This window comes from Penicillium mononematosum (assembly GCF_028829835.1).
Source record: "Penicillium mononematosum strain IBT 11891 chromosome Unknown utg000003l:1.0-8172316.0:1.0-8177699.0, whole genome shotgun sequence".
Taxonomy (NCBI): domain Eukaryota; kingdom Fungi; phylum Ascomycota; class Eurotiomycetes; order Eurotiales; family Aspergillaceae; genus Penicillium; species Penicillium mononematosum.
In genome coordinates this window covers 5803920-5822859 of record NW_026643273.1, presented here as the reverse complement: position 1 = coordinate 5822859, position 18940 = coordinate 5803920, and the positions used below count along the sequence as shown (strand labels likewise).

The window sequence follows — 18940 nt, the reverse complement described above, 5'->3', positions numbered from 1 at the left end:
ACTCGTAAGATTAGCAGAGAACGGACAAGACAATAGGACGAGGACACCCACGTTGTGAAAATTGCGTGGCTAACAGTGGAACAGGTAGAAGTCTGACGCAAACCACCCGTCCTCACTAGGGCTAGCTAGGTCGTCTTTGTCTGTAATGCCCAGGAGGGCTAATATGCGATGCCGGGGGGAAGGCCCCGTCGGGGGCAGTGTGTCAGGAACTCAAGAAACTAAGAAGGGAGAGAAAATATTATTTATAAATAGATATCTAAAAAGACTATATAAGGACATCTGGAGACCGCTAAAAAGACCGCTAAAAAGATATATAAAAAGACTACCTAGGGAGACTAGGCCAACCTTGGAAGGGTGATCTCTTTTTTCACCCCTGTAGTTGCTAGAGGTATTTTCTGGCATCTTGGATAAAGAAGTACCGGTGATATATATCGGAAAGGCGTTCGCGCTTTTTACCGGCTTGCGCCTTTGTGTACATCTGGAAAGACATCGAAAATATTCTTATATCAACATCATCCTGGATAAAAAATATCGATTCATTTGAAATGACTATGGCCTTATGGAAACAGGCAAGTAGGATACACTCATAACTCATTAATCGGGCCGCAGATTACAGCAACCTTGGACCACCTCAAGACGATCCTGAGCAAACTTCAAATCAACATTTAAAACTTCCGCTCAAAGTACTGCTCAACTCGGTCCACGAGATCTGCTTTCTTTCCTGCTGTAGCACGGCCATGTGCATGCAAGAATTCCTTCAGCACGGCCACCGTAAGCTGAAGGCGAGTATTAGTTTGGTCAATCACCTGGGAGAATTTGAATGCTCACCTTGGAAACAGTGCCTTTCGCATAGCATTTCTTCACTTCGTCTTCCACTCCGGGCGCACTGTCTTCAACCTTCACCCGCTTTGATGGGTGCTCACCAGCTGCCTCGGTCTTTGCACCTCGCTTTACCAGCGTAGAGGTGGCGGCTACTGACCCGCCAAACATCTCGGAGGCTTGCAATTTCAGTTCCTCGGCCCATTTAAGAATATAGTCGCCAGCGCGCTAGAACATCCATTTGGTCAGTACATTCCGGCAATTTCTGGGATCATGGAAGCAGCCAACCTTGTGAACCTGTCGGTACTTAGGCACGGTCTTGTCATCTGGTGATTCTGGGAAATCTTCATCCAAGGCGATAGCCTGTAAGATACGATAATGCCATTGAAGCGCTGCAAATCAGTCAGTATCATTGTCCCAAAGATTGAAGTGACTAAGGCTCACAAGGATTCGGATATTTCGAAGGATCGTACACAGCCTTGGGGAGCTGCAACTGGCGAACAACATCTCGCATGGCGTCGTTCAGCGCATCTCCCGCCCGGTGCACAGTGCTCTCTGGATTTTGGCGCACATCGTCCGCGAAAGGGAGAGGGATAATCCACATCCCAGGTGGAATTTTCTGCACGCCATTCTCGTCGATCTTCTCAGCCCCGGCAATCATAGCAGCTAAGACTGGCGAGGCATTTCTGCGGGGATGAACCAGACCAAAGCCAGTTTCTCAGATTCGAGAAGTTTCTGATGCAGTGCAGAAAAGACTCTTGTTGAACCAATGTAGTCCTCTTCAGAGGGATAAATAAACGAGGGATGCTTGACATTGGCCCAGAACGGAAGGGCTGACAGTGGCTTGAACCCAATAATACGGATCACCGGGTCGCCGAAGCTCCTTAGCGCCTGCTGTTCTTCGATGGTGAATGATACCTGCTCGCCACCAAACTTGTATGCCTTGCGAATGTCAGACTTCTCGATCTCCTGTCCTGTGTCATCAGACATTAGAGTTGTAACGCCTTTGGCAATCTGAGCAGTCTCGCCTCCTTGCCAGACGAAGCAACTCCTTGCAGGCTCTTGCTTTTTGAGAAGCAAATATCCATTGACGGATATCTTGAAATTAGGTCCAATCTCAAGTGGCACATTTGAGAATAGCGATCGGCGGGGGACAGATCTTGAGTTGATGCTCGACAACAGAGAATTGAGCAATGAAAGTCCATCACCTTTAGCTGTTGATGCGTTGGTATCCGGCTGTAGGTATGCAGGGGCATCTCCATCACTGGGAGATGTTTTGTAGATAATGTCCTGCCAATTGTGAGTATACCCCTATGGAATCAAGGTTAATGACCTACGTCATAGAATTTAGAGGTGTCGAACTCGTGGTCTGGTTGAGATATGGGAAACAACTCAATATTGACACCAAGATCGTACAAGTCCCTTGCACGAACAGTTGCAGCAGACCGCATTCCTTTGTTGTCTGCGTGGGGATTATCGTTGTCGGTCACGACAAACAGGCGTCGAGAAGAAAAGTTTGGAGCTTTTGAGGTAAAGATTTGGTTGGCGCAGAAAAGCATATTGGCCATGGAGACTGGCTCCTTTGATGGCTCCAAAACTTGTCGTACGTCATCATCAGCATCTGCTGGAGATGCGAGGGACCGCAGTTGCTTGACTTCCTGGGCTGATGGAACATCAAGATCCGTGTACAGATAACAGTGAGGATATGAGAGATCTCCACGGTCATCCTCATTTTCATCATAGAATTTGGACGATTGCGTTCCGTAAAGCAAAACGCCAATCATGTCATGAGGGTTGGAGATGATGCGTTGTTGCATTAGATGGTATGCACACTTCAAAGCTGCAGACGCGGGTGATTCGTCTCCATGTTTCTTAGGATCAGGCGATGGACGAGGCGTGAGCATCGAACTGCTAATTTCTATAGCAAACAGCACCGCATCTTTGACTGATTTGAAGCTCTATGTAGGCAACAGTCAACAATCGGTAACTATATCTCCAACTTTTGATACTCACGGTCTCGTCGAGCTCTTCATCCTCGTAATTCTCCTCCTCGCGCGTGTAGCTATCTTCAACCATTGTTATGGAGTAGGGATCCTCGGGAAATTGGAAATATTAAAAGGTGTAAATTAATCGAGTCTAAGTATCATTGAGACGCGCTCTCTGACGCGGGCAAACACGAAGGTCAGGTGACGCTGATGCCTGAAGCTGCTGACATCTTCCTGCGTTGATTGGTCCAAATCCGGTGGGCGGAAGCTACATGGGGCAACCAGGACCGGATTCAACAACTCCGAGGTCCAAGTTCCAAGTTGGAAGTTGGAAATTGGAAATTGGAATTGCCATCTCCTCATTGATATCTATTATTTTTGCTCTACTCCTCGATATAATATCTCGGGCCTCCTCGAACCATGACATTCCGCAGCCCTTTCGCGATCCCCCGACAGTTATTGACTGGGACCACATATCTTGGAGGTCGGTCGGCAATTAGCACTCGATTGAGATGCAATCAACGAGGTCTCGCGACGGTAGTACCGCCAGTCACACAGGATGCGACGGGCTCCAAGGGTCCCACGGCCATGGTTTTTATGAACATGGGTGGACCTTCCACAACGGACGAGGTGGAGGACTTTTTGAGCAGACTATTTGTACGCATCATAAATGGTTCCAGTCGCCGCTTTGAATCGATATGTTAACACATTGAACTACAGGCAGACGGTGATTTGATTCCCCTGGGACGACTCCAATCGTATCTCGGGCCCCTCATCGCACGCCGGAGAACCTCGAAGATCCAAAAGCAGTACGCAGATATCGGCGGCGGTTCGCCCATTCGGAAATGGTCCGAGTACCAATGCGCAGAAATGTGCAAGTTGTTGGATAAAATGTCCCCGGAGACCGCGCCGCATAAGCCTTACGTTGCCTTCCGCTACGCTGCCCCATTGACCGAGACCATGTATGAGCAGCTTTTCGCCGATGGATTTGGCAAGGGCAAGGGAGGACGTGCTGTCGCATTTACACAATACCCGCAGTACTCTTGTTCAACGACCGGCAGTTCCCTGAACGAACTGTGGAAGTGGCGTAATCGTCTCGAGGGAAAGCGCGCAAATGGAGGATCCGAGCCGGCTGGCACAATCCAATGGAGCGTAATTGACCGTTGGCCCTCTCACTCTGGTCTTGTGGAGGCTTTCGCACAAAATATCGAGGCTCAGCTTAAGACCTACCCAGAGGAGAAGCGAGACGAAGTTGTGTTGCTGTTTTCGGCCCACAGCTTGCCTATGAGCGTTGTCAACCGAGGTAGGCCTATGCCCCCTGGTTACTTGCTAGAATTACACTAATTACTCTCTCACACAGGCGACCCTTACCCCGCGGAAGTTGCAGCGACAGTTCATGCCGTAATGCAACGACTCAAGTTCAAAAACCCCTACCGCCTGTGCTGGCAATCTCAAGTGGGACCTAGTGCGTGGCTCGGGGCCCAGACCAGTGATACTGTTCAAGAGTATGTGAAACGAGGACAGACGGACTTGATCCTAGTGCCCATTGCGTTTACAAGTGACCACATTGAGACACTCTACGAGCTGGATCAGGAAGTCATCCATGAAGCAAACAACCCGGGTGTCAAGCGCGCAGAGAGCTTGAACGGAAACCCAGTCTTCATTCAGGCACTTGCCGATATTGCTCACGACCACTTGCAAAAGGGAGAATTGTGTTCTCGCCAAATGACACTGCGTTGCCAGGGTTGCACCAGCGAGCGGTGCTTGGGTCAGAAGAAATTCTTTGCAGGCCAGGAACAAGCTTCCATGGTGATATAAGCTGGCTGGGCTTGAACTTTTCTTTTCGCACTAAGATAGTTCATCCTTGGGTGTATGTATATATGGCACTAGTAGGTGTTGGAGGCGTTAGAGTATAAAATTTCGGGGTTAAAATGTATGGTATAATATATTTCCAATTCTATACAAGTTGGCAAGGCATCCACGACATATAAAAAAGGGCAGACCGTCAGAATGACACCTCAATATAACCGCGGCACCTCCTGGGCAAGCACTTAAGTCCGTGCGGAGATTCCGGAGCTATCGATTACCAATGATGAAATCCCGATAAGAATTTAAGGAATCCCAACACTTAACATTCTCCCCTCTTTCATATGGGAATGAATTGTCCGTGGCTTCAGATCTTATATATCAACATTTGGATTATACGATAATCTTGTATAATCCTGGAATCACCTCCAATGCCTCCAATTTCATGATGGAGAACGAAGAACTATTTGCGGGGGATCCCGATGTTGCCCAGCTGCACACCCGAGAGACTCCCACTGAAGATGTGAATGAAAACACGCCTCTAATTGATGAATCCGATAGGCTGTTGCATCAACAGCCTGTTTACGTTACGGATAATCGGCCGAAATGGAGGAAACCGAATGTGAGTGACTATGGTTCGCGACAACAGCGTCAGGAACAACTTTCTAATCTGCAAACGTGATAGATTTGGTGGCTGCTTCCATTCGGTCTCCTCTTTACCCTGGGCTTTGGTGGAATAGCTGTGCCCAAGATCAACCTGATCATGTCGCTCATCTGTCGAGATTATCTCGCCGAAAAGACCACCAAAGGCCCCGGCTTCACCTATCTCCCTGTTGTATTTGGCGAAAATAACCCACAGTGCCAGATACCACAAGTTCAGTCGTTGGTTGCCCAGTTCCAGCTCTATCTCAACCTTATTGCCGGTATTATATCGGCATTAGTGAGTCCCCGGTTCGGACACTTATCTGATCGTTACGGAAGAACCAAGATGATCGCTCTAGGCGCGATGGGCGCGGTATTCAATGAACTTATTACTGTCATCGTGGCTCAATGGCCAGAGCGGTTCTCGGTCAATATGCTTCTGGTTGGAGCAGTCATGGATGGACTCGGTGGGTCATTTACAACCGCACAGGCTTTGATCCATTCCTATGCTTCTGATTGCACGCCAACCGAAAAGCGAAGCGTGGCATTCGGTTTATTCCACGGAGCTCTGTTTTTTGGAATTGCAGCTGGACCTGGTGGTGCAGCCTTTTTGATCAAACATGGAGGCACGCTACTCGTCTTCTACATTGCGCTTGCATTCCATGCAACTTTCTGTCTATCGGTCTTCTTCATCGTGCCTGAATCTTTGTCCGAGGATCGACAGCTTGCGGCTCGTGAGAAGCATCGCATGAAAATTGTGGATGCTGACTCTCCTAAATGGTACTCTTGGCGTGTCTGGAACCCAATGAACCTGATCACCCCGCTTGCAATTCTGATGCCTGCCGCTGGAAAGCCAAGTGTCTTGTTCCCTAACCGCCGCGGTGCCAGTCCGGCTCTACGCCGGAATATCATTCTGTTGGCTGCTATCGATACCGCTGTCTTTGGAGTTGCCCTGGGCACAATACAGGTTATCATCATCTACGCTGAATACATGTTCAACTGGGGCAGCGTGGAGTCCAGTCTGTTTGTGGCGACCATTAATGTGGTGCGAGTGGTCAATCTCTTCCTGGTGCTTCCGCTTATCTCCCTGTTCTTCCGCACCCCTTGCGAGGAAGACGGAACCATTCGCGGCTCGGACACGCTGGACATTGTTCTAATTCGCGCATCTATAATTTTCGATATACTGGGCTATGTTGGCTATGCTTTGTCCAAAACGCCATCCGTCATGATAATGTCCGGAGTCGTCGCCTCGCTAGGTGGCATGGGATCTGCAATCCTACAGTCGTCTCTGACCAAGCATGTGCCTCATGAACGCATTGGACAGATGCTCGGTGCCACTGGTCTTTTACATGCTCTTGCTCGAGTTGTTGCACCTACTATCTTTAACTTGATCTACAGTCTGACTGTTGCGACGTTGCCTCAGACAGTGTTTGTGGCACTTGCAGCTGTTTTTGGTGTAGCATTCCTCATGAGTCTGCTTATCAAGTCGCATGGTATGTTTATCGTTTTGAGCTCCTACAGGAACTATACTAATTGTTGTACCAGTTACCCTAGAGAGTGGCCCCGCTGCCGATCTAAGAGCGGAAGAAGATGCCGACGAGCATGATGGTCTTTTGCTTTGATAGACAGCTCTGTGAGATAATAAGTCGCGCTTCCTTGCATATGTTATATGCCTGCTTCGTTGGCGTCTTTCTAATAAATCGTGCTCTACATGATTGAAATAGACTGTTTTTTTCACCTATTCTAGAGAGCTCCTATCGGTACAAATGTAGCTGTTGGGTATCTCGTGATGAAAATGCTTGATGCATGCTAGAAACAGAAGATTATATAGAGCTATTGGACAAGCAAATTATCTTGATAGTCGTGGAATAGCTGTAGAACATGGTATGGGCAGCTCGACTTCCGACATTGAGCCCTTTCCATGTATTTCTTTCGAGAGAGGTTTGATATTTGAAGGTTGAGGACAGGAAGCTGTGGAGGATGTATCCGGTTAGATCCATGGTCGTATGACCGGGCCATCCTCCGGCGGGCGGCAACGTCCTAATACGCAAGTTGATTTGCATCGGGAAAAAAGAAGTTGCTCCGAACTTACCCTACTCTCTCAGCTTCAATTGCCTGTACACTTAATCTTGGATCGTACCTGGTGATTGGAGATATCTACGTTTCATTTACTGCACCTAGCTGCTCATTTTCGGATCATTGGTGTGAGGCCGCTCATGCACGACTGGTGAACTCGCGCGCAACCCGCGCTCAGCATCCACAAATATGCTTGCCCGCGCCGCAAAATCCGGCTCAATAGTCCCTTCTCCAAATGCTCTCCGAGTGCTCCGTCAATTGGCTCTGGCCGGCTCAACAGTCGGCGGATTCTGCACTGTCGCAGCCCTCACGTACGAAGCCCATCGCCGGGTCCGCATTGCCGAGAAAATCATCGAGAACAAAAGAACCTTACACAGCACTGCCCCGAATTATGATGCAACATCTGCTGCCAAACGGCTCAAGGTGATGGTTGAGGCGGCGGAAGCGGGTGAATTTATGGGCATTGAATCCCTCAAGGCGAGGAATCGGAACGGACCTGACGGGCCAGATGAGCCAGGGTTCGAGACGGAAAAGGATGATCCAAAGCCCAAGCCTAGGCCCCTGGTCAGCTTGGAAAAGCACCATGCTCGCTCAAAACGCTCGCTCTTTGGGACCCATCCAATTGCACAATCCAACTACACGGGAAAGATCGATGCTCCGAGCTTGGCTCAGAACGCCGAAATCCTGGCTCGTGAGAAACAGCAGGGCGAGATCGCACGAGAATCTGGCAAGCTGCCCTTTGACGCCGAGATCCGCAGGCTGTTAAGTGAAGAGCGGGAAATCACTGCTGCGAATTTGTTCTTAGCGCACACTCGGCAGACACCTAACATTTCTTGGGAACGCCGAGAGCTTGCATGTGTTATATTCACTGCAAACTGCATCAAGGGCAACTTGTTCGTTGCTCGAACTTTGTTCAACCGCCTGGATAAAGTCAGTGTCGTCTCACGGGAGATGTGGGCTACACTGATGCATCTGCTTGCAAAGGAAGGTCATATCGACTCTGTCGGCGTTATATATGATAAATTCAGCACCAGCTTTGCTGTTCCAACGCATCTGTTGGAGGTCATCCTCCGATGTCTGATCGAGTCCAAACGGTTGGACTCTGCCAAATTCCTCTTCTTCCAACGCTTCGAGGATGACCGTGATTGTGGTCTGTGTGGTGCTTATCTGGATGGATTATGGAGGAAAACTAGGAGCATGGAATTGCTGTCATCCCAATTGGGCCTCATCCTTAAACGTCTCGAATCCCTCGATCGGAAACCAACCGAGAAACTTTTCAATCCAATGGTCAAGGCCATGGTTGAAACTGGCCGCGCCGAAGAAGCCGAAGCTATGGTCAAGGCGATGTCAACACGTTATGGGACCGAGCCTGGATGCCGGACCATTGGCTTGATTATCTACAACCGAGCACTTAATTGTGAATGGGACAGGGTCATGGATGGCATGCATGCTATGCACGAGCACGGATACACCCAATCAAAGAAGGACTTCGCTATGATTTTTGACCGCGTCTTCTTGGAATACTATCCCACCCACACAGGCTCGCAAATTCTCGACTTCGTCATCTCTTGTATCAACGACTTTGACATACAACCTGACAAGGTACTCCACCGACACATCCTCGAAGCGATCATTGAAAAGGGCAACGAAGATATGATAACAACCATTATGGACATGGCCGACGATCAGAATTGGAATACTGGTATTGACGATCGGTTTATCAAGTCGCTCCTGAAGAGCCGAAAACTCGCAATGACCGACAATCCTGTGGGAATCTGGCGACTGAAGCAAGCCGCCAAGAATCGACAAGATCATCTAACTTCTTCACGGCGAATCCTTGGGTCTAGTTCTGATACTTGGGCTGTACGAGGAGATAAAATTGCCCCGATTCATATCCCCGCTGAGGAATCTTTCCCTCAAACGGTGAGCGAGATGGTGGCCTCCAAAACTGCCAGTTTATACGTTCCGCTCCACAAGCGGATGGAGCACTTTATCAACATGGGCAGGCACACCGATGCCCTGGCAATTTACAACCACGCCACCACCGGCGGGTACGTTGTCAGACCACTTCATTTGAAGCTGGCTGTGATCGCCGCGATTCTCAGCTGCAAAAAGACAGGCCTGGCGAACGCGCGACGTCTGATTACATCCGAATGGGATTACTGGAAGAACGTTCCTTCTCTCCGTTATAGCAAGCGTTTCACTTCGTGGATTCCCATCTTTTTCCAACGGGTCATGGAAGTGGACCCAGAAGCCATTGGGTATGGAGGCTTGATCAAGATGGCCATTTTTGAATATTATGACGTTTGTGCCAACACCAATGGTCTTTTGGTGAAGCACTTCTGCGCGACTTCCTCCAGCCGTTACCTCATTGGGGGTGGGACGCCAGAACTGGCCGTCGATCTCCTCACAACAATCTACCAGTCTCGGTGGCGACTCTCTCATGGATTCGACCAGGTGCTATTGAAGATGCTGCTGCGTGCGTTTTCCAGGGTTCATAACTTCAAGGGGGCCTGGTGGTGCATAATGACAGTCCTCTCGCGGAATGAGCCCATCAATCAGGACTTTGTCGTGGAAGCTACCTCTCAGTTGGGCTCATTGGAAAATGCCATCAGATCCTCTAGCTCCTACGATGCCGCGGGTCAAGTGTTGGTACTCCGGCAAATTGTTGGCGCGCTGGAGGCCAAGTTTGAAGGTGATTCGCATTGGTCAGCCATCAGTGTTCACCCGGAGTTGAAAAGGTCGAATCGTGCCAAGCCATTCAAGCCCACCGAGCAACAACATTTACTGCCCACCACAGACCTAGGGGAACTCATCATGAGCTTTGATGAAGAGTGGGAATTGGATCTTTTACTCAGGCGCAAGCAGTTCGACGCCCCTGATCATGCAAAGTGGTGGGCAGAGTCGAATGTCACAAAATCGCACACCGTCCCTTCAGAAGATCCCGAGTACCCGTGGAACAATCCCGCGAATTGGGGTCGGTATTATGTGCCCGAGAAGTACTCGTCCGACTATCACCTTGAGTTTTCACCTAAAGGGGAATACGAGGAGTACATGGAGTATGAGGATTATCAGGGGCATCGAGCGTGTCAGTGAATGTATAATAATGTAAATAGTCTGTATAATAGACATCGATAGATTTATAAATAAATGTGTACATTGTTGTATATCGCGATATCTCTCGATCAGTCCACCTGAAGTAAACGTGATGTTCCCTGCTGCGTAGAATTGAGAAGGCGGAGAGAGGTGACCTTTCACATGTCACGCCACCCCTTTCTCTCCGCAAAAAAAATAAAACATCAGCCCATAAGCACAGCCAATCGACTTTCCTTTAAATCAATTGCTCAAGCCGATAATGGTCCTGCTTCCGTCGACTCCGTTCTGACAATATCTACTTTTTTAAACCCAAAATGACCTTGCTCAATGGCCACGCCTCCCTCTCCCCGGCCGCTCAACGCCGCATCGAACACCACGAAGCTGATATTGTAATTGCGGGTGCCGGAGTCCTCGGCTGTGCACTTGCAGTTGCACTGGGAAATCAAGGACGCAGTGTAATCCTGCTGGAAAAGTCGTTGGAAGAGCCCAACCGCATTGTTGGTGAACTACTCCAACCGGGAGGTGTTCAGGCGCTCGAGCAACTAGGGCTACGGGATTGTCTGGAAGATATTGATGGCATTGATGTGAGGGGATACTGGGTTTCTTACTTTGGAGAGCCGGTTCTCCTCGAATACCCCAAGTCCAGCCCAACCTCGCCTACACCGTTGGGACGAGCCTTCCACCATGGCCGATTCGTGATGAAACTACGGGCAGCCGCTCTGTCCTGCCCCAATGTCACAGTGGTTGAAACCAAGGTTACCGGCCTCATCACATCGTCATATACTCAGGAAGTCCTTGGAGTCGAGTGTATAACCAAGGATGTCAAGGACTGCTACTTCGGTCAACTCACCGTGGCCGCCGACGGTTATAACTCCGATTTTCGCAAGGAACATCACCAGTATACACCCAAACGGCGCTCAAAGTTCTATGGTTTGGAGCTCATTGATGCTAAACTCCCCGCGCCCAACACTGGTCATGTTCTTCTCAGCGATAATCCACCCGTACTTATGTACCAGATCGGCACCCACGAGACCCGAATCCTTATCGATATCCCTGATAACCTGCCTGAGGCCTCGATCAAGAATGGTGGTGTCAAGGGTTACATGCGAAACAACATCCTGCCCAAGCTCCCAGAGGGTGCCCAGCAGTCGTTCTCCGATGCCTTAGAGCAGGGCCAGCTACGGTCAATGCCGAACTCGTTCCTCCCTGCCTCAGCCAACAAGACACCCGGCTTGATGATTCTGGGAGATGCGCTTAACATGCGGCACCCTCTCACTGGTGGAGGCATGACGGTGGCCCTCAACGATGTTTGTGTCATCCGCGAATTGCTCAGCCCAGAGCGTGTGCCCAACCTCTCCAATACAGGGCTTGTTCTCGAGCAGCTCGCGGAATTCCACTGGAAACGAAAGAACTCTTCTTCGGTCATCAATATCCTCGCGCAGGCTCTCTATGCGCTCTTCGCTGCAGACAGTACGTACGCTCACTCTTCGAGTCAATTCTCAATAACTAACTGTTCATGAACAGACTATTACCTCAAAGCTCTTCAGCGTGGCTGTTTCCGCTACTTCCAGATTGGACCAGTTGGCGGGCCTGTCGGGTTGTTAGCCGGTCTAATCAAGAAACCCCTCGTCCTCGTCAGCCACTTCTTCTCTGTTGCCTTCCTCGCCATCTGGGTCCACATCTGCGATACCCCTCTGTCCAAGCTATTCCTAGCTCCATACTACGCCGTCATGATATTGTACACAGCCTCTGTCGTGATTTTGCCATACATCTGGACCGAGATCTGGTACTGATCTGGCTCGAATCCGTCGAGTGGTGTTCTAATTTCCCTTCAAAGAGCGACAATGGAGAATCCCAGCATATCATTCTCCATTCTCACTCTATTGAACATATTTGTCGATTTCACCCGCCAAGTCTTTCCGTTTTAATATCCCATCCTCGCACTGCTTCTGTCTTTCCAATGCCTTTATGTGATTTAATCTTGTCCAGCATTCTCCCACTACATCTGATACACTACAAGATCTCTGTTATGGATGCACTGTACTATATAATATGCCATACTATTATCTCTATGATAAATGATACAATGTCAATATATTCCAAACATTCCCAGAATCAACGCTATCCCTCCGCCAATGCTACATAAAAATGCCCAAACAAAAAACCAACTCCAATCCATTCACATCATTTCACATTCTCCCACTGCCCAAAACCATGCATATTTCCCTCTCTTGCTTCCAGTACACATACACCAGATACACCATACAAACATTCATATACCCAGCAAGCCCCATCACAGCAAATCAACACAAAGCAGATACGCCAACACCCCAAAGCAAAACGAAAACGAAAACGCAAAGAAGTTAGGCGCAATCGGCATCGGGGCTGACACATGACCAAGCCAGGGCAGACCAAACCCGAGCTGGATATCCGAATTCCAATTCAGAGAGAAAAGAGACATGACGGCACTGACTGATCGGATGGCGTAATTGTGCACGAAGGATATGCCAGAATAGGTCTCGCAGATTACACCGTAGGCGAAGAAAAAGCAATAATATAAATACAGCATGAATGAGAGGAGTATCATCCACATCTTTTCTTCGTTCTCTTTTTAGGGTTTGTGGGATTTTGCTGGTTGGGATATACCCTTTCTTGGTATGTATGCTGGATATATATGTGGATTCTTTATGGGATCTGTGGTTTGTGGTTTGTCGCAGATTGATCAAGTGGATGCGGTCTTCGGATGGGATTTGTTCTTGGGGTTCAGGTAGATGGGAGAGGATGAGGATGAGCATGAAGAGAGAGAGGAAGAGAGGATTTGAGAACTGGGACTTCTTTGTTCTCTTCCCTTTGTTCTCTGTCTTTGTTACTTGCATGGCTCCATTCAGGGCATCGACACTCTGTTGACGGCAGAGTAAGGCGAGGAAATAGCAGAGTCAAAGACAATGCCAGGCCCCCAGGGAGAATCAGGTATCATGATCTGAGCAGGAAAGGAAGGATTTTTTTCGAAAATTTTGGTTTGTTTCTCATTGGCAACAAGTTAATCTCTTTCTCTTTTGTACAGAACCATGGCCGAAAAAAAAAAGAAAAAAAAATTGGCATAAGAAAGATGAAAAGCATCAGACACAGGACCGGGTCTAACCATTTGAACACAAAGAACTCCAAACAACTGGAAAGAAATCGTCTCAATGCATGGGAGGCTTTTCTTGGAAAATGAACCGGCCAACTTTCCCGATGGCAACGAATGCATGCATATATGGACCCTGATCCCTCATGGGGAAAAGAGCAAATAAAGAAAAAGACAAAGAGCAAAATAATGTATTTCAGGGGAACGTGAGTTCATTTGGGGGATACCGTTTGGACGGCAATGGAACCAGGTTGATCAGGTTGGACGTGAGTATTTGCTCGATCCTCATGATCGTGCTGGAGGTGGGTTTGGAAGCGCAACGATATACGTTTGGTCAACCGCCTTTTCGCAAAGAATCATCTGCTGGAACAAGCTCATGACCGCTGTTGATGCCGTTTCGAGGCTCCATTGATGACTTGGTGTTCTTGCGGTTTTTCTTCTTGGTGGTCTGCCATCCATGGTTGCTCTCGTTCGTGCCGTTACTCTGTCCGCCAGATCTTCGGGGCGGGTCTGTGTGTCGATCCTTGGTGCCCGGGACAGCGTTGTGAGAACCGTCGTGTCGGCCTTGACCTTTGGGTTTGCTCTTGCCACTAACACCGTTGGCTTTGTCAGAATGATCTCCATTGGTCCGGCGCTTCGAGTTGGTCGACTGATGCCGATTCTCATTAGGTCCAGATGTAGCAAGTTTCTCGCTCGTCTGGCCCGAGGGCTTAGCAGGGCCGGTTTCCTTTCCTGGTCCTTGTGCTGTGCCATTTCTTGGTCGATCCGGACTTGTCTTTGCGGGTTGCTGTACTAGCTTCTCGGAATTCGATAGGTGGTAGTTCTGCAGCCGACTAGCGAGAAGCTCAGATTGGCCATTCACGTCTGGCTGCTGTTCCACCGCACCATTGACCTTTTGAGTTTCCGTAGATGGCCGAGTGAAGACAGCTGAGTGCTCCAATTCAAAGGACCCAGAATCCTGATAATCTTGAGACAAGGAATCGGAGAAACTTGCGGGCGTGTTCATGTTGTGGTCATCCGAGGAAGTATAATGGCTTACCGCAGAGTAAGGGTCAACCAGGTCAGACGCATACGCCGAGCGGGTTTCACTCGGGCGCACCGACCCATCGACGATCAACGGACCGGGTGCAACTGGACGTGGAGCGGATTGGGCGGGTTGCGACGGGGGCTTGGAGGTTGGGGTGTGCTCCGAGCGAGCAGTTTCTGACGAGAACGATCCCGGTCGGTAATCTGGCTGAAGGGGGACAAACGAATAACCATTCGAGACCAGACCCATCTGTGTGGACAACGGCGGCAGCATGGAACCTTGCTGGAAGGCTTGAAGTTGTTGAGGAGTTATATAATAACCCAACACATCTTGCTGCCGGTTGTCGTCCACAGAGTTTGAGCGGGATCCATTGCTGGCCAGACTATTCGAACGCATTACATTCTCGTCACCACTGCCGTCTCCGCCTTCTGATGACTCAGTGGTCGGCCTCTGTTTTGACCAGTTCTCTGTGGGTGGCGGCATGGTATAAAGGGGAATATAGCTGGAAAGAGAGGGCGAGCCTTGAGGCCGTGCAGGCTGCGAATGCGCACGAAGGGACTTCGGGGATCCGTTGGCAGCCGACAATCGCCGAGAGTTACGACGAGTATCAGGCATAACACTAACAGCAGATGGCGAGGGAGGGTTGGTGGTGGTCGCTTGCGAGCCAGATGCACCAACTGAAGCATAAGTAGGGTTATAAATCGTTTGGTGTCGTTGAGTCGGGCTGAGAGTGGCATGGCTTGCTGTTCCTGTTCCTGATCTCGGTCGCGAGGATTCCTCTGAGAACTCTTGCTGTTGAGGGACTGGGAATTGGATAAATGGCTGACGGATAAATACCGGCGGTGGTCTCCCAGTAATCAATGCCTGACTATGTAATTGCATCCGCAGTTCTTGCTCCTGCGCCTGCAACAGCTGGATTTGTTGATACAACTGGTCATGCAGAAGATACTGGGCTTGTTGTTGAGCATGCAGAGAGATATCTGGGGCATTGCCAGTGTTCTGCTGCCGGAAGTTTGACTTGTTTCCGGTATTTGACTGTCGTCGCCCGCCAGAGAGCCCGCCTCGCGAGAACTGATTATTATATCTGCCGCCTCGGTTTCCTCCCCGTCCACCCCGCGATGGGAGGGAAGGTGTGAGGGTTGGCCGCGGCTGGGGTGGTGGTCGTTCCCAGGTCCGCTCCTCTTCTGCCGGGAATTCAAACTGCTGACAACACCCTTCTAGATCACCGTTTGCGATATACTTGAAAGCCCTTCGCAATTCCAAATGTAATCCCCGGAATGAGGTGTCATCGGCGGTGTTTCCTAGGTTCCTTGACGTGTTGAATGGCTCCTCCACGCACAGTCGGTTGTTCAACATCAGGTGCCAGCCCTTGGCTTCTTTGTTGATCAGGGTGCCGTCCCGTACTGAGATGACGTTCTTCTCATAGTCAAGTTCGTAGCCATAATACCGGAAAAATTGAAACAGCAACTCGCCAACTGATTGCTTGTTCTTGCGGCCAAATTGAGACAAGGTCTTGAGGTCATCATCGAACGAGCAGACCAATCCATCGTGAGTCATCCTCTTTTTGTGCGGGCGTGCTTGCAAACTTGGAAGAATTGGAGGGTTTCTTGTCTGCAGGAAATTAATGATCAAACAGATCCAGGTGTAAGAACTAAGGGTTCCTCCAAGGGCTGCGTCATTGAGAATTCTTTGCTTCGTCCAGTGCTTGATAGCCATTGCCAAAGGCCGAACTCTTTCATCCACCTCAACATAGGTCCGAATCATTCGAGTGTTTTCTAACGCCAAGGTATTATTGACATTCATGTCGCAGGCTAACCGGAGCTCCGGGTCCCAAATCTTCACGATGGGGACCTTTGCGTGCGACACACACACCACGCGTTGCATCCCATCTGTCCAGGTCAGTCTATCATCCAAGTCAAGGTTTGTCAACAGCGATCTCTTACGTTTAGCTAACACCTCAGCCAACAGGCACACATGCTCCAATTCCTTGTAGTTGGTTGTGATGCAAATGTCCACTGCTCAAGTTAGTATTTGTTTTGCGCTTTTATCTCTCTTTTTGTCCAAAAAAGCTAGGGAAAACCTACCATCCGAGTCACTTGAACAGAGCTTATTCCCTGACGAGCCAAAAATGTTCGCCTTAATATTATGACCAGGCCATTGGTCGTTGAAAAGCTTCTCCAATTTCCGAACAAGTTGTCGTCGACGATCATCACTCTCGGCAGATGGTAACAATCGATCATACAGGTCCATGATCTCGGTCGACAATTTTTTCTCCTCGTCCGGGCTGAGTTGCTCCTTCAATGCACCCTTCTCCTCTGGTAGTATATCTGCGCCTAAGCTATACGGTATCCGTCGTCGAAAATATGCCATGGCGGTCTCATATTTACAGCCTCCGAGCGGTTTCCGGGAGAATGGGGGTAGATGCGTGGCCTCGGAGTGGGTGGATCGAGGGGAGGTGCTTCCGCGGGCGGGGGACGGCGACCGGGAGTGGAACGATAGGTTGCGCGCATGCTGATATGGGGTGGAAGGAAGGGAATTGGACTGGTGCGAAGTCAAGGGAGGCCGAACGGCGGGCTCGGGCACGTCGGATTGTGGCACATCGGATTGCGGCATCCATGCCATCGTGGAGGGCTGCGCCGACGCTAGCGAGGCGACGTCACGGTGAAGGGAACACTTTGCATTCCCATCGATTTTTGCGACCATATAGCAATTCGCAACTCCCACACCGTTGTGGTCCTTCTGTATGGGGTGGGTGCTCGGCAAAAGAGATAAGAGTCCACTCCCACACACCACACAATATAATCCCCTCAGTTTCTGCTCAGTTGGAAATCACCGGAGAAATTTCGTGATCGATAAATTCGAGTGAGGCAGGTTATGGCACGTGTGTAACACGTCGAAGGTTCGTTGATATGGTGAGACAACCGGGAAACAGATCGTTCGTGGTGGGAGACTTTCAATCGCCCTCGACCAAAGTCGCGAAAAGCCGAATTTTTTTTATCTCTCACTCGGGACCGATAAGAATTGAAGAGATGTAAAAAAAAGACAATGCCTCAACCAGGAGATGAAAATAAGACAAAAAGAAAATAGTAAGAAAAAAAAAAAGAGACACGGTCTTCGTGAGAGAGAAGAGAGCGGACTTTCGAGGATTGGATCAAAGAAAATGAGACAAAAAAGGACCAAAGTACAGGATGATACAGTCCGTTTGCCCTTTAAGCAAGTTGTTAGGAACCAGCCTAGGTTTCCGATTGTTTTTGAAGAGGAAGCGTAGCCAGAGAGGGGAATTTGAGAAGTTGTGAAGATGAAGCCCTGGAGGTCAGCCCCTGTCGGCGGTAAAGAGACACTGCCGACCGTCCCCTCTTAAAGAACTCCAATCTTGCCAACGTCAACGATTCTATGTATATACAAGTCGAGTAATCGAATGAATATACCCAGGGTAGGTATTTCCAGGTTTGAAGAATACGTGTTGAGTGAGAAATTAGCCGTTATAACGTTGGACGGAGCAGCCCACGGAGTCAGACTATTGGGGGATAGCTCTCTACCCTCATTTCTTATGCTAACAATTAGGGGCTAAACTTCTATCCTTTGTCTCTAATATGATCTCACGCTTATCTCTTTCTCACTAGTACTCTTTATTCTTTTCTTCCTTTCCCCTTGATCCCCAGAAACCCTGAAACTCGAAGCCAGAAAGCCAAAATGCAGCCAGAGTTGCCCGCCGTATCACCGAGCTATGCATTTCATGCAGGTACCATGACGACAGTTTATCGATAAGACAGTCTTGTTCGTTGGACCACTCTGGACTACTAGCTATTGACTGAACATATCAATTCCTAAGGAAAGGCTTACATGGTCCATATGTTGTACACTCCTTTTCCCTCCTGATCGTCGTTCTTCACTCCTCCCCGCGATCAGCATGGTCCTTGCACGTGCTGCTCACTAGTATAACCTAATCCATGTCAGTGGCCTGAGGCATGAATATGACGATGTGTCTCTTTTCAAACAATCGAGTTGGAATCTAGGATTCTGTTGACTCTGCATCCTGGCTTGAGGATACTTCTTTGTTTGGAGAACATGGACCACCATTGGACCCATACTTCACTCCAGAGTCCGAACAGTGGCTCTTCGAATCCGATGATACTCGAGACGATGAGCCTCGTGAGATAAATATTCATTGGACCATTTGTCTCTGGGCTAACTGATGTATCAGTCGTAAGATGGTAGCCTTTGTTTATTAGGGCTTGGGGTCGCCACATTGGGAACATGAGGCTTGTTTTGGCGTGTTTCTTTGTAAACAAGTAACCAACTTCCAAGGTTGAAGTGTTTACCCCTCTTCACTGACATTGAGCTATCAAGGTAGCTCTGGAT

At 49.2% G+C, this 18940-nt stretch overlaps 6 protein-coding genes across 6 annotated transcripts; 4 read left to right on the top strand and 2 right to left on the bottom strand.

Annotated features, from left to right (window-relative positions):
• Positions 1-665: 665 nt before the first annotated feature.
• akuA (uncharacterized protein) lies at positions 666-2895 on the bottom strand (the record flags this gene model as incomplete). Its single annotated transcript, XM_057294003.1, has 7 exons — positions 666-776; positions 829-1047; positions 1108-1211; positions 1264-1536; positions 1587-2109; positions 2157-2777; positions 2833-2895. 7 exons carry the CDS (start codon positions 2893-2895, stop codon positions 666-668), a joined length of 1914 nt encoding a protein of 637 aa, XP_057148814.1.
• A 329-nt stretch (positions 2896-3224) lies between these two features.
• Positions 3225-4622, top strand: N7519_007226 (ferrochelatase HEM15; the record flags this gene model as incomplete). Its single annotated transcript, XM_057294002.1, has 3 exons — positions 3225-3461; positions 3525-4107; positions 4165-4622. 3 exons carry the CDS (start codon positions 3225-3227, stop codon positions 4620-4622), a joined length of 1278 nt encoding a protein of 425 aa, XP_057148813.1.
• A 436-nt stretch (positions 4623-5058) lies between these two features.
• Positions 5059-6874, top strand: N7519_007225 (putative tetracycline-efflux transporter; the record flags this gene model as incomplete). The annotated part of the gene is made up of 3 exons (XM_057294001.1): positions 5059-5232; positions 5296-6745; positions 6798-6874. The coding sequence occupies 3 exons, from the start codon at positions 5059-5061 to the stop codon at positions 6872-6874; spliced, it is 1701 nt and encodes a 566-aa protein (XP_057148812.1).
• A 643-nt stretch (positions 6875-7517) lies between these two features.
• Positions 7518-10424, top strand: N7519_007224 (pentatricopeptide repeat protein; the record flags this gene model as incomplete). Its single annotated transcript, XM_057294000.1, has 1 exon — positions 7518-10424. One exon carries the CDS (start codon positions 7518-7520, stop codon positions 10422-10424), a length of 2907 nt encoding a protein of 968 aa, XP_057148811.1.
• A 314-nt stretch (positions 10425-10738) lies between these two features.
• On the top strand, positions 10739-12217 carry erg1 (squalene monooxygenase erg1; the record flags this gene model as incomplete). Its single annotated transcript, XM_057293999.1, has 2 exons — positions 10739-11894; positions 11949-12217. 2 exons carry the CDS (start codon positions 10739-10741, stop codon positions 12215-12217), a joined length of 1425 nt encoding a protein of 474 aa, XP_057148810.1.
• A 1668-nt stretch (positions 12218-13885) lies between these two features.
• Positions 13886-17281, bottom strand: N7519_007222 (uncharacterized protein; the record flags this gene model as incomplete). The annotated part of the gene is made up of 3 exons (XM_057293998.1): positions 13886-16467; positions 16522-16593; positions 16663-17281. 3 exons carry the CDS (start codon positions 17279-17281, stop codon positions 13886-13888), a joined length of 3273 nt encoding a protein of 1090 aa, XP_057148809.1.
• Between the last annotated feature and the right edge of the window lie 1659 nt (positions 17282-18940).